Below are 13741 nucleotides of genomic sequence, written 5' to 3'. Positions count from 1 at the left end.
GGAATTTTCTTCTCCATGTATTCTGCCTGTCTTAGCTTTCCAACCCCACTAATCTATAGAGCCCCATGTAATGTTGGTTCATGCTCTCAGAACAGATCTCCAGGGCTGGGTCTTCAGTAGTCCTTGGCCTCCACCCCCTCCCTGCTCCATTTCTCTTCCTCCCTCTGGTGGCTGGCATGGGGGAAGGGCTTGGGTCCCGCTGGATCACGGGTTTGGTACATTCCCCTGTTCCTTGGGGTCTGTTCTTTTTTCCCAGGTGTATGCACTCTAATGCAGCCTTCTTCCCTGTTGTTCTTTCAGTTGTATTAACTATATTTTCATATTGTATGTGGTTTTGGGAGGAGGTTTCTTTCTCACCTCTCACACCGCGATCTTTAATGCTGAAGACCATTCTTTTAGAGAAACATTGTGGAGAACTGTTGAGAGCTAAGGAATCCAACTGGGTCAGGGAAAGTTGTTTGGCTGAGTGCATTACGTAAGTAAATACGTGTATGATCAGACAAGAGGTATTTTTGGAAATCTCATTTCTTTATAGATAATTTCAAGTAGGATGTAGAATTCAGTAAACAAACACAAACAAAAATTTTTTACCTGTTAGTTGACTGCCACTCTTATTTTACAAAACCCCCTTCTTTTGTGGTAGGCAATATTTTCAGACATGTGCCTTCTTTTTTAGACTATGTAAAATGAAAAATTAGAATCTTTTATATTGAAAACACAGTGTACATTTCAAAATACAAAATCTTTTGACATCTATAGACTTTTTTATATACTTGTGTCACTTTCACTCTTGTGATTAATTCATCTGTCAAAATAATTTCTTTACAGAATACAGAGTTTTAATTTTGGTTTATTTAACTGCATAGAATTGATAGTCTAGGTTATTTACCTAATGTACCTATAACCACATAAAAACCATGCATGAAAGAAAATCTATAATTATTATAGTTCTTTTGGTACATGAGATCTATGTTTTGATATTTAAGAACTTACATATAAATGCATATTTACCTATGTAACATATAGATATATTTTTGTAATGATGGTTTCATTAGTTCCATTGGTTCTTACAACAAAAGATTCTGAACTAGATCTGAATCGTTTTGAGATGCCTTGCAGCCTTTCCCAAATAGAATAGATAAGTCACTTCCTTTTATTCCAAAGTGAAACACTTGTAAAAAGAAAATGTACAACAAATCCTTATGGTCCTACTCAAGTAGAACAACTGTAACAGAGCTGAGCTTTGCTTATATAAAACAGCTGTTATTTCACCATGGTGGAATAATTGAGTTGTTAGTCATAGGTAATGCCATCTTGAGAGAGTGGTTATACCTATCAGCCTGGCAAGGCTATAGCTGCTCCACAACAAAGTGATGCAGAAGTCCACTAGCATGGCAGAACACATTGAGAAATCCAACATTTCAAGTTTAAATGTGGCTCTACTTCTCATTTAAGGGAATCTCTATTAGCAGTTTCAAAAGTAAATAGGAAGATTTTAAACTGACTTCACAGGGTAATGAAGAGAATACACAGACAATGACTTCATAGAAGCAAAATTAAAGTCTTCGTATCTATGAATTATATAAGTTCTTTGTCCATTACTTAATTAACAAAGTGAAAACATGTTGCATAATGATTTTGTTGCTTTTTATATTAACTGTTTAATTCCTGTAGGATAAAATGGACCAGTTGCTACAGATGTTGCAAAGTACAGATCCCAGTGATGATCAACCAGATCTTCCAGAGTTACTTCATCTTGAAAGTAAACCTTCTTTTCCATTTACTTTGCAAATAAAAAATAATATGTATCTACTATTCTGTTACAGAATGGTCTTCTATTTAAATGACATTGAGAATGATATAAATGTTAACATTTCTTAGTCTTCTGTAATTCAGTCTTACCTTTGTATACAGTTCAAACTTTCAGTAGAACTCAAATTCTTAGATTTTTCTATCCAAATTAAATATTCAACATTTAATTTATATGTTATATAATGAAAATCGGCATTAAAAATTTTTGAGTTCAGTACAATTACAGTACTGATTTTCTAAATACCCAAGAAGATAAGTCTTGGGTTCTGTGAGCTAAGGTTAATTAATACAATTTTTATTACTCCAAATTAGATTTTTTATTCCTTAAAGTATATGAATATTCATCAGGGATTTGGTTTCTTTTGCTCTGTTTTCTTATATTTCTCCTAATTTTGTCATCTTAGCAATGTGTCACCAGATGGGACCTCTCATTGATGAAAAGCTGGAAGATATTGATAGGTAAAAGAATACTTGTAGTATCTGTAATGTGTACCTTCTTCTTTAATGTTCTCTAAATTGCATGCTGGGAAAGAGCTGCCTTTTTATTTTATTGTTATTTTAAAGATAGTGCCAAAGGAAACAGTTCTTATTCTCTTGTGTTTTACTAGATGTGGAAATTAGAATTAGAACTCTCTGTCCTTTTTTTTTTTAAAGACAGAATTTGACTTTGACTTCATTAGTCATAATTAAAATTAATGGTTTATTATTTTAATCATGTTTGCTAGAATTAATATTGTCAGAATCTGAAAATGACTCATCTGTTACTAGGGAAACCTAGATACGTAAAAGTTAAGTACAGTAACCTAGAATTCTCCCATCACCAGTACCTAAACATTCAATAGTTTTAGTTGCCTTGGAGCTAAAATACAGGATTTTTCTGTCACAGGTTAAATTTTTAATAATGTCTACTTATACTACTTTTTGTTATTTTTGCTATTTTGATGTGTCATATTATTTAGAACATTACTTATATAGCAATTATGTTTCAAATTATTGTATAATATTTCAGAAAACATTCAGAACTCTCAGAACTTAATGTTAAAGTAATGGAGGCACTTTCATTGTATACCAAGTTAATGAATGAAGATCCAATGTATTCCATGTACGCAAAATTACAGAATCAGCAGTATTATATGCAGTCATCTGGTGTTTCTGGTTCTCAGGTAAGCTTTTAAAAACTCAAGTATATCATTTTAAATTCTCAAATTTTTTTTTGTAAAATGTTTTCGTAATGTTTTTTCAAAATGAGAAGCCTTCTAAAAGTGATGTTCAGAATAAAAGTGAAGTTTAAAGGAATTTTGTACTTGGAAAATACAGTATTTTATATCCTAATTATACCAATAGTTTTTTTTTTTATTGTTTTCTACAGGGGTGCACATCTGAATAACCAGTCTAGCTTTTTGAAAAAATACAGATGCTTTGGCCCCATCCCATATCATTTCAGCCAGAATCTTGAGGATTGAGACCCAAACATCTGTATATTTTTAAAACTTCATAATTAATTACTTGGTTAAGAATTGTAGTTTTTGTTTGAGTAAATTTCTAATAAATTCTTTTAAGTATCATCAGTTTTTAGTTTAATAATGAGCTTCTTTAATCTGGGTTTTTCTTCCTTTACATTAGAGTGCATATACTGTAATACAGAGCCCTTTATCCTTCTTTTAAACCTAGGCCACTATTTAAAGAGCCCCTTTCCCTCAAGTACAATAAGTTCAGAATATAGAGAGTAATTAGCTAGATACTGCATTTTATCCATGTAGAATGGTGCAAACTTTGGTCCATTTCCCAAATGCATGGTCCATTTCCCATGAATTGAGGAGTCAGGACCCTGGAGATGAGCAGCCAAACCTGAGAAATGCAGGGCTAGCTGACATCTACTGTTGGGTCTTCATACCAGTTTGAGCCAAAAAGACAAACAAAAAAACCCTTTGTGCTTCATTTGCAAAGTATTAAAAAAAATGTATTGATGAGGACTAGAATAGATATGTTTATAATGAAGACCTTTTGGATTCTGATGTTCGGTGAGTCACAACTTAACAGAAGTGCTAAGATCATTGTTGTCTCTTGATGATTGTGTTGCTCTCTTAATAGCTGGTAAGAGTCTTACTACATAGACAGTGGAGCTCTCTTTTCAAACATATGAAATGAAAGGTTCTAATGAGAATACTATAGAAAATTAAAGCATTGTATATGTTTAAGATATGAAGCATTTAAGACTTCAGTTTCTTTAGAAGAATAGTTTTTAACTGAAAGTGTAGGCAAACAGTGGCCTTGGACCCAAATCCAGCCTCCCTGTTTTTTTTTTAAATAAACTTTTATTGGAACACACCCATTCTCATTTGTTTATACACTGTTTCTGACTGCTTTCTGTATAGGCAGAGTTTAGTAGTTGTAACGGATCCACAAAGCCCAAAATATTTAGTATCTGGACTTTTACAAAATTTACTGACACCAGCTTTAGAAAATTTGCTTCCTCTATGTTCAATAAACTGTAATTAAGAAATATAAATTCTACTATAAGGAAATGCAGTCTGTTGATAAAAACAATGAATTCATAGACTTCTTAACATCGTTTGGGGATTCATTTTAGGGAAGTATTTAAAATATCAACATGGAAGGAGAGATTATAGTAGTATAAAGTTTCAAGATAAATTCCTTTACTACTTGTATGTGAGATACAAGTTTAGCTAGTATTTCCCTAAGAATAAAAATCATCAGAAGCCCACTTCACTGAAAAGTGTTTTTTGTAATGCCTGTCAACAGGAGTAACTGTAAAAAAAGATTTCAGAGGTTTAACTGTTCTTTTTGTAATTGAATGCCTCTACAAAGAAAGTTTGGCATGCTTATTAAAGTCTTAGAGAATCTAATTAAGTTTTATCATGAACTGTTCTAGGTGTACCCAGGGCCTCCTCAAAGTGGTGCTTACCTGGTTGCAGGGAATGCGCAGATGAGCCATCTCCAGAGCTACAGTCTTCCCCCAGAGCAACTCTCTTCTCTCAGCCAAGGAGCAGTTCCACCCTCCGCAAACCCAGCCCTTCCTAGTCAGCAGGCCCAGGCTTCTTACCCTAAGTAATTTGATTTTTTTTTAGTATTGTTTGGCGTCAATGAAGTTGAAAGTTTTAAGTGCCCTTGATCATCTGTGACCATAAGAACTGGATAAGAAAAATCCAGGGTTGGTGTCATCACTGATCCCAGATGATCAGCCCTGTTTGTGGTGATGAGCAGGTTCTTAGGAATCCCTGCAGTATTGTACAAGCCACCAAGCCAGTCCTCTGTCTTAATGACTCATTGAATTGCTATATTCTGTACTTTTTATATTCCTATGATGATTTTTTTATTCAGATAAAATTGGCATGTAATATAAACTTAATGTGTACAATTTGATACCTGTGTGCACTACAATTTGATCACCACTAAACAGATAGTTACCACTCATCACTATGTATAGTTGACCACTTTCACCCATTTTGTCCACCCCCCATCCCATTCCCCACTGGTACCCACCATCTGTTCTCTGTGAGTTTTTGTTTTGTTGGTTTGTTCGTTTGTTGTTGTTGTTGTTTTGATACCACATTATGAGTGAAAATATATGGTTTTTATCTTTTTCCATCTAACTTATTTCACTTATCATAATCTCTTCAGGGTCCATCCATGTTGTTATAAGTAGCAAGATTCCATTCTTTTTTATGGCTGAGTAGTGGTCTACACATCTTTATCCATTCTTCCACTGATGGACGTTTATGCTGTTTCCATTTTGTTGCTATTAAAAATAATGTTGCAGTGAGCACAGGATGTATATACCTTTCAAATCAGAATGTTTATATTCTTTGGATAAATACCCAGAAGTGCAATAGCTAGGTGATACAGTTTTCTATTCTTAATTTTTTGAGAAACCTGTGTACTGTTTTCCATAGTGGCTGCACCAGTTTACATTCCCACCAGCACTGCATGAGGGCTCCCTTTTCTCCACATCCTTGCCAACACTTGTTATCTCTTATCTCTTTGATAGTCATTCTAACAGGTGTGAAGTGATACCTCATTGTGGTTTTGATTTGCATTTCACTAATGATTACTGATATTGAACACCTTTTCATGATCTGTTGGCCATTTGTATATCTTTTTAGGAAAATTGTTCATTTTCTCTGCACATTTTTAAATTGGGTTGCTAGTTTTTTTTGCTATTAAGTTGTATGAGTTCTTTATATATAATTTTTGAGAGTAACCCCTTATCAGATACATAATTTGCAAATGTCTTCTCCCATTCCATAGGTTGCCTTTTCATTTTGTTGACCATTTCTTTTGCTGTGCAGAAGCTTTTTAGTTTGATGTAGTCCCACTTGTTGATTCTGCTTTTGTTGCTTGTGTTTTTGCTGTCATATCCAGGGAATGACTGCTGAGACCACTGTTAGAGAGCTTTTTTCCCTGTTTTCCTCTAGGAGTTTTATGGTCTCAGGTCTTATGTTTAAGACTTAATCCATTTCAAATTCATATTTGTGAATGATATAAGACAGGGGTCCAATTTCATTCTTCAGCAGGTGGTTATCTAGTTCTCCCAACATCATTTATGGAACAGACTGTCTTTTTCCTCATTGAGTATTCTTGGTCCCTTGTGAAATACTAGTTGACCATTGATTTATGTACTTACTGGTTAGTACAAGCAAACACACAAAAACATGTAATTATCACATAAATTATGAATAAAGGTATGTGCAGGATACTTCAGGAGCCTAGGGTTTGGGAAAGTTCCTAAGAAAATATGTTCAGGTTGTGTTTTCTTAGCCTGGAGGGGAAAAGTGAGAAAAATTTTCTGTCATGAGCAAAGACAGAAGTATGGAATAGCATGGTACCCATGGAATGAATAAAATGGAGAGTTGTAAAAGTGCATGATATGTGTTGAGTATTACCAACAGTACAGTGTTACAACAGGATTAAAGTTTTCTGGGAGAGATGAAAGATACACTTGAAGTTATTGGCAAGGATATGACTGGTCTTAGATACTATGTGAAGGGGCCTGGGTCTTGTCCAGGAAAGCTCCTAGTGGGCTTGAAATGGTAGTTCAATGGGTGGATTCATAGGGGCTAGGTCAGAAACTGGGAGACTGTATTAGGCAAGAAATTAAGAGTGTCTAACTGTGTGATATAATGAGAGAGATGGGAAAAGAGTTATTTAGGAGATTAGCAAAGGACTGCATATGGGTGACAAATTGGGGAGATGGTTTGGAGCAGAGATACCAGCAAGAAGTATTGGGCACATTGCCGGTTTTGCCCTTGGACAATTGGGTGGATGGTGGAACTGTAAGTTGAGGTAAAGGAATATGGTACAGAGTGGAAATGATTTCATACTGCTAACATTTATGGGATGTTTAGTAAGCACCATGCACTGTGCTACATGCTTTTCATGTATTAATTCATTTATTCCAACAACCTATGGAGTAGGTACATTATTCCCATTTTATAGCTGGGGAAACTTGAGGCATGGAGGGAGTATGGTCCCACTTAGTTATGATACAAAATGAGACATTCTGGCTCCAGAGTTTAGCATTTAGTCTCAACAATGTATTACAGTAGTGTGGTAGCCCTTATTGATATAAATAGTAGCATGAAATCTGACTTCTTATAATACTTTATATCTCACAGTGCAACACAAAAGGAATCATAATGGGTGATGCTGTAAAGCATTCCTTAAGTGTTTATATTTGTGGAATTTAGCAGTAAATGACCATCTCATACTAATGAATTGTTTTAATTTGTGCATAGTAACGGAGCATTGAATTTACCAACAACTGATTTATAAATCCAACAATTGGAGAAAAGTTTAGAAATAGGCAATATTTTGAAAATTTTGGGCAATTATCCATTATATAGCTTTTTTACATTTTTAATCAAAATGTAGGGGAGAATGTCAGTGTTAAATCTCTTAGTATTTCTATGTATCTAACCTGGAGTCTTACACATAGTAGAAACTCAAATAACAGGTTGGGAATGGGAAGAGAGGAAGCAGACACCATGAATAAAACTAACTCTGAAGGGTTTTCACTTTTTTTTTTGTTTTGGTGGAATAGGAGCAGTGCCTAAGTATAGGGTGCCTTGGATGGGAGCACTGACAATTGATCAGTTACAGCAGGAGGGAAAGCAGAGTATATGAATGGGTATAGATACAGATAGCTGATAAATGTGGTGGTGAGAGTAGATGGAAGGTCTCTGATTTACTTCTGTATATTCTGGGAAATATGAGAAATGAGGTTATCAGGCTTTCATATCCCCTATTCACAGAATTGCTTTTATAAAGGACTGGTGATTTCCATATTGCTAGATCCCATGGCCACTTTCTTTTTGAAATATTTTCTTCACTTGGACATGACCATTCTCTTAGTTTTTCTTCCACCTATTGCCACTTCTCCATCTTCTTTGCCTAGTGCCTCTTTATCTTCCTAACTTCTAGATCTAGGGCTCAAAATATGGACTGCTTTCTTCTCTTTTTACAGTCATTGTCTAAGGGATCTCATTCAGGCCTATGACTCTGAACACCATGTGTATGTTGATGACTCCCAGATGTGTATTTCTAGTCCTAACCCCTCCACTGCACTCCAGACTTGAATAGCTGACTGCCTATTCATTATCTTTTCTTGTAAATCTCCTAGATACGTCACTTGACGTGTCCAAAAGTGTGCTTTGATTTTCCTTCCGCAGTGTGCTGTAGTCCTTACCTGTGGTCTTTTCTTTTTTTTTTTTTTTTGTAGATAATTATTTTTTATTGAAGGGTACTTGACATACAGTATTACATTACATTAATTTCAGGTGTACAACATAGTGATTCAACATTTATATACATGACAATTCTAGGTACCAGCTATCACCATACCAAGTTGTTACAATATCTTGACTGTATTCCTTATGCTATACATTACATCCCAGTTATTAATTTATTTTACCATTGGAAGTGTGTACTTTTTTATTTTTTATTTTTTTGTGAGGGCATCTCTCATATTTACTGATCAAATGGTTGTTAACAACAATAAAATTCTGTATAGGGGAGTCAATGCTCAATGCACAATCATTAATCCACCCCAAGCCTAATTTTCGTCAGTCTCCAGTCTTCTGAGGCATAACAAACAAGTTCTTACATGGAGAAATTCTTACATAGTGAATAAGTTACATAGTGAACAGTACAAGGGCCGTCATCACAGAAACTTTCGGTTTTGCTCATGCATTATGAACTATAAACAGTCAGTTCAAATATGAATACTCATTTGATTTTTATACTTGATTTATATGTGGATACCACATTTCTCTTTATTATTATTATTTTTAATAAAATGCTGAAGTGGTAGGTAGATACAAGATAAAGGTAGAAAACATAGTTTAGTGTTGTAAGAGAGCAAATGTAGATGATCAGGTGTGTGCCTGTAGACTATGTGTTAATCCAAGCTAGACCAGGGCAATAAAACATCCACGTATGCAGAAGCTTTCTCTCAGAACAGGGGGGGTGAGGTTCTAAGCCTCACCTCTGTTGATCCCCAATTTCTCACCTGATGACCCCCCTGCGACTGTGCCTGTCTTAGGTTGTTCCTCCCTTGAGGAATCTTACCCGTCTCTGGCTAACCAGTCATCTTCCGGGGCCATACAGGGAAATGTAAAGTTGATCAGTGAGAGAGAAGCCTTATTGTTTGAAATGGTTAGCTTTTTATTTCTTTGCATATTTATGCCCTGTAGCTTCTATGCCCAGCATTTGTCTTGAGGTATCTTTACCACTTGGAAGAATTATGATACTCGGTAAATTTGATATGAGGCACGAATTCTATTTAAGGGTTGTAATTAGGAAGGAAGAAGAAAAGCTATAGAAGTAGCAGGCGGAAGAAAACCTGGGGAGATTGATTATTTCTTTGATGTATCTTCTTGTAGAGTAACTTCAGCATGTATAGGTTTTAAGCTACTAAAATTGCGCACACACATTAACATAATAGGAGTATAGTTACATAACCAAAGCATACCTGTAATTACCAGCCATCTCCAGTGAAAACAAGAAAACCAGTTAGGCACCTTAGGCATTTATGAAAACTTATCTATGATATGGTGGATATTGTCCAATTGAACTTGAACAGTCTGAGAGAAATCAGACAAATTAAAACAACCCATTCCTGGGGAATGTTCACACCCCTTATGTTCTTTTAACAGTAAATAGTCTGTAGTTGTAAGATTTTGGAGCGCTACAATTTGCACTTCTCCTAATTCTTGATTGAGTTACAAACCTGTGGTCTTTTCTAACTGGCCACTCTACCAGTTTACTCAGTTCTAAAACTCACACATGCTTGACCACTCTTCCTGTTAAGAAAATTTGACAACACCACCTTCAAGATCTGATCGTTTCCTCCTCCACCATGTCCACCATGGCTCTGGCTGCCTATTGGCTCTCCCCTGGACAATTATAATAGCCTCTAGTCAGGTATCCTTGCTTTTGTCTTTGGCCCACAATGAGCCTGTTAAAACCTAAGTCAAATTATATCACTCTCTTGTCCAAAACCAATAACAGTCTTCTCATCTCACTCAGATATAAGTCAGAATCTTTATTATGGTCTACAAGGTACTATATATTTCAAGGCTCCCCTTCCCCTTAATTCTTCCACTTTATCTTATACTCCTCTTTTCTAACTCTGCCTCAGCCATCATGGCCTCCTTTCTGTTCCTTGAACATGCCTGGCATTATCTTTTCTCAAACTTGATCTCCTTGCCTGATATGCTTTTTTCCTTAGATAATTGATATGACTGCCTCTCTCACTTTTACACCTCTTCTTTAGTGTTGCCCTATGTGAAAGGCCTTCCCTTAACACCCTACATAAAGTGGAATCTCTTTTCTCAACTATTCTTGGTCTTTCTACTATGTTTTGTTTTCCTTCATACCAGTTATTACCACTTGTCATATTATAAATTTTTTTATTAACTATTTTCCTACTAGAATGTAAGCTCCATGGAGGTTAGGGACTTTTTTTGCCACTTTTATGATATCCCAGTGCCTAGAATAACAATATTTGGCACATTATTGGTATTTAATAAATGTTTATTGAATGGATTGAATGAATGAATGTTTAATGAGTAACTTTCCTGTTTATTTCTAAATAGCTGTGTACGTCCGTATTGATCTAACTGAATGTTTTTTCCCCTCCACAGCACAATAGTCGGTTCTGTTCAAGGAAATACATATCCCAACCAGGCTTCAGTTTACAGTCCTCCTCCTCCTGCTGCTGCTGATGTCTCTGTTTACCAGAATGCAGGAACTAGTGTTTCCCAGGTGCCAAACTACAGTTTAACATCAACACTGCCTCAACCAGGAGGCAGTCAACAGCTGCCTCAGCCACAGCAACCATATTCTCAGAAGGCTCTGCTATAGGACTTGTGATCCCTCTTTGTGGCAAATTTCTGCTAAATGCCACTGACAATGTTACGAGATTGTTTATTATCTTAAGGTTTGTGTATCCTCAGCTTATAGGAATCAATCTTGGTCAACAAGTTCAAGTGTTCAAGAAGGTAGAACTCTCTTCAATTTGCACTGACGTTTTAGAGGTTCTCCCCTATATATAGGATATAAACAAAAAAGGAATGAAACTACTTAGGTTTAGTTCCTTCATAATATGAAAGAATTGATAGAAGATTATTTGTCTCCTAAAATTACCTGGTCTGCAAGAAGTCAAAATTACAAAAGCTGTTGTGGCAAATCTTATGTACATATTGTTGTGTAACTTCATTAGTAACCATTTTGAATCACAGTGGTGATCATGTGAATATATTTAACATTGTTAAATTAATTTGCATTGCTATTTTATTTTAATCATGAACAACTACTGTGTTTCATAATATTTTGTTTAGATTTAAGATGATTACACTGTCCTTTTAAACCACAAGAGAACAAAGCTGTAGCATATTTACATAAAGACATTATGTTGTCCTTGTTTCAGTTTTGCATTAAACAATTCTTCCTTTGACTAATTGTGAGCTGAACATATGTATATTATGTCTTTGTGTAGCCTCTGCATACTACTAGCTGTCATCACACCAGCATACAGTAGCTACATTTTTGGTGCAGTTAAAGCAAATGATGATGCTCCCTTTGAAACTTACATTTTGGCATGGTATTTCAGAATATTGTGGGACCATGAGACAAAATTAAGTGGGATCACATTCTTTATATCTTATTTTTAAGGAAATAATGTTGATTTACTTTTTCCTAGTTGAAGATAGTAATTAGGTTTCTAAGCTGTATACTGTGTTTATTGGTGGCAGTGACACCAAAGATAGAGGCATTGGATGGAAGTGTTTAAACTGGAATGAAAAAAACATGAATTACACTACTTTTCAAAGTCTCTTGTCATTATTTAGGATATAAACAATTTGATTCATCTGTCTTACCCCACTACTAGTCTTTTAAATATGTCTTTAACATATTGTATCCTTTAATTCTTCATTAAAATGAATATAAGTAGATGTTTCAAAATAATCTATATTCCTGATTTTGCCTAACAATTTGTATATTTATTCTTGCCTTTAAACTGGATTTTTGGCCTGCTCTCTGTCTCTCTTAAAGGTCTAATGGAATTATTTTGCCTTCCTATTCAAGAGTATTTTTGAATGAATGCTTTTCTTTTAATCCCCATATGAATATGTTTTCCACTGATATTTTAATTTTTTTAATATTTATAATTTCCTTAGTTGTGCTGTATTATTACTTAAGACTGATATTTGAAATGAACACTATTATTTGAAATGAAAAATTGAGTTGAGCATCACATTAAATGAATTGACTTAACAGGTTTCACACCATAAATGAAAATGTTGTTTTTATGTTACAAGACTATTTAACCAGGTAGCTAGTTGTTTTTTTTTTTTGACAGATGAGTCCATCTTTGCCAAGTAATCTTAATAGTGATTAATTTCATAGGTTCAAATTTAAAACATCATCTTCAACTCAAGTGTGTCACCTTAGTGTGTGTTCTGATTTTAGAGTATGTTGTCCTCAAGTAGTAATTTTAGAATTTGAATTCAAACTTTACATTCACACATTTTTTAATACATTGTTTTTTGATAAAGATTGTCAAATACATTGTAATCTTTCTCATTCCAACTTAGGTATTCTAGTTTAACTGATTTACCTTTTCCCGTCATAGTGTATTTTTCTGTCTTTTGATAAATTCCTGCTTACCAATGGCAAATGTGTCATTTTCCCATTTTATCTTGATACCTTTCATTCTGTAAAATCAATTACATATTCTCTACTATACGTTTGCCTTGTAAAAGATCAACAATGGTGAAATGAAAAAAGGCTATCATTATTACAATGCATATGTTTTTCTTACCTATTACTTTACTAGAATTATAAAGGTTTATATAATGAAAACTTAAAACTAATAGTATATTAGTTTGTTCTTTTCATTTACTAGGTATAAAAATTCTAGGGGAAAAGAACCACTGGGCTTTCCATCTTTCAGATGAAATGGCAAGGACAAAAATAGGAAAGGAGCAATAGGGAGCATAGGGAATTTGTTCTGAAACCAGTGTATGTGTTAAGCTTTCAAAAAATCATTCTTTAAAATATAGTTGTCTGTTTATTTAAGGAATAGAATTATTTATAAAATGAACTAACCATAATATGAATTTCTGTGAAGCAAATTTTACTTAACAGTTTATTTCCTTTATAAAGTTTGAGTATGTATCCATAAACCAGTGACATTTAAATGGAGAAATTCAGCCCAGTTACTACCTGGCATGAATAGCTGACATACCCCATGGCCAGTTGGATGTGATAATATATCACTGCCCTAAACCTACTGAGAGTAATAAGCAAATGTACTTACTGTGATTTTAGTCTTTTCTACTCTGTAGTACTCCTTCACTATCCCTCCTGCTCAGTGAGAGACCTTTTTATGTGCCTAGAAACTCTG

At 34.6% G+C, this 13741-nt stretch overlaps 1 protein-coding gene across 3 annotated transcripts in view; it reads left to right on the top strand.

Annotated features, from left to right (window-relative positions):
* STAM (signal transducing adaptor molecule) overlaps positions 1-12287 on the top strand; it is an 81682-nt gene extending 69395 nt beyond the window's left edge. For all 3 annotated transcript variants that reach the window (XM_036888978.2, XM_036888986.2, XM_036888994.2), the window contains 5 exons: positions 1675-1762; positions 2217-2271; positions 2822-2975; positions 4706-4881; positions 10977-12287. In XM_036888978.2, the coding sequence (XP_036744873.1) occupies positions 1675-1762; positions 2217-2271; positions 2822-2975; positions 4706-4881; positions 10977-11196 (693 nt within the window). In that variant the 3' untranslated portion in view covers positions 11197-12287. The remainder of the gene's footprint in view (positions 1-1674; positions 1763-2216; positions 2272-2821; positions 2976-4705; positions 4882-10976) is intronic.
* The last annotated feature ends 1454 nt before the right edge of the window (positions 12288-13741 follow it).

Source organism: Manis pentadactyla, chromosome 3, assembly GCF_030020395.1.
Source record: "Manis pentadactyla isolate mManPen7 chromosome 3, mManPen7.hap1, whole genome shotgun sequence".
NCBI lineage: Eukaryota > Metazoa > Chordata > Mammalia > Pholidota > Manidae > Manis > Manis pentadactyla.
Note: the sequence above shows the minus strand (reverse complement) of the source record. Positions and strands in the feature narration are given on the sequence as shown.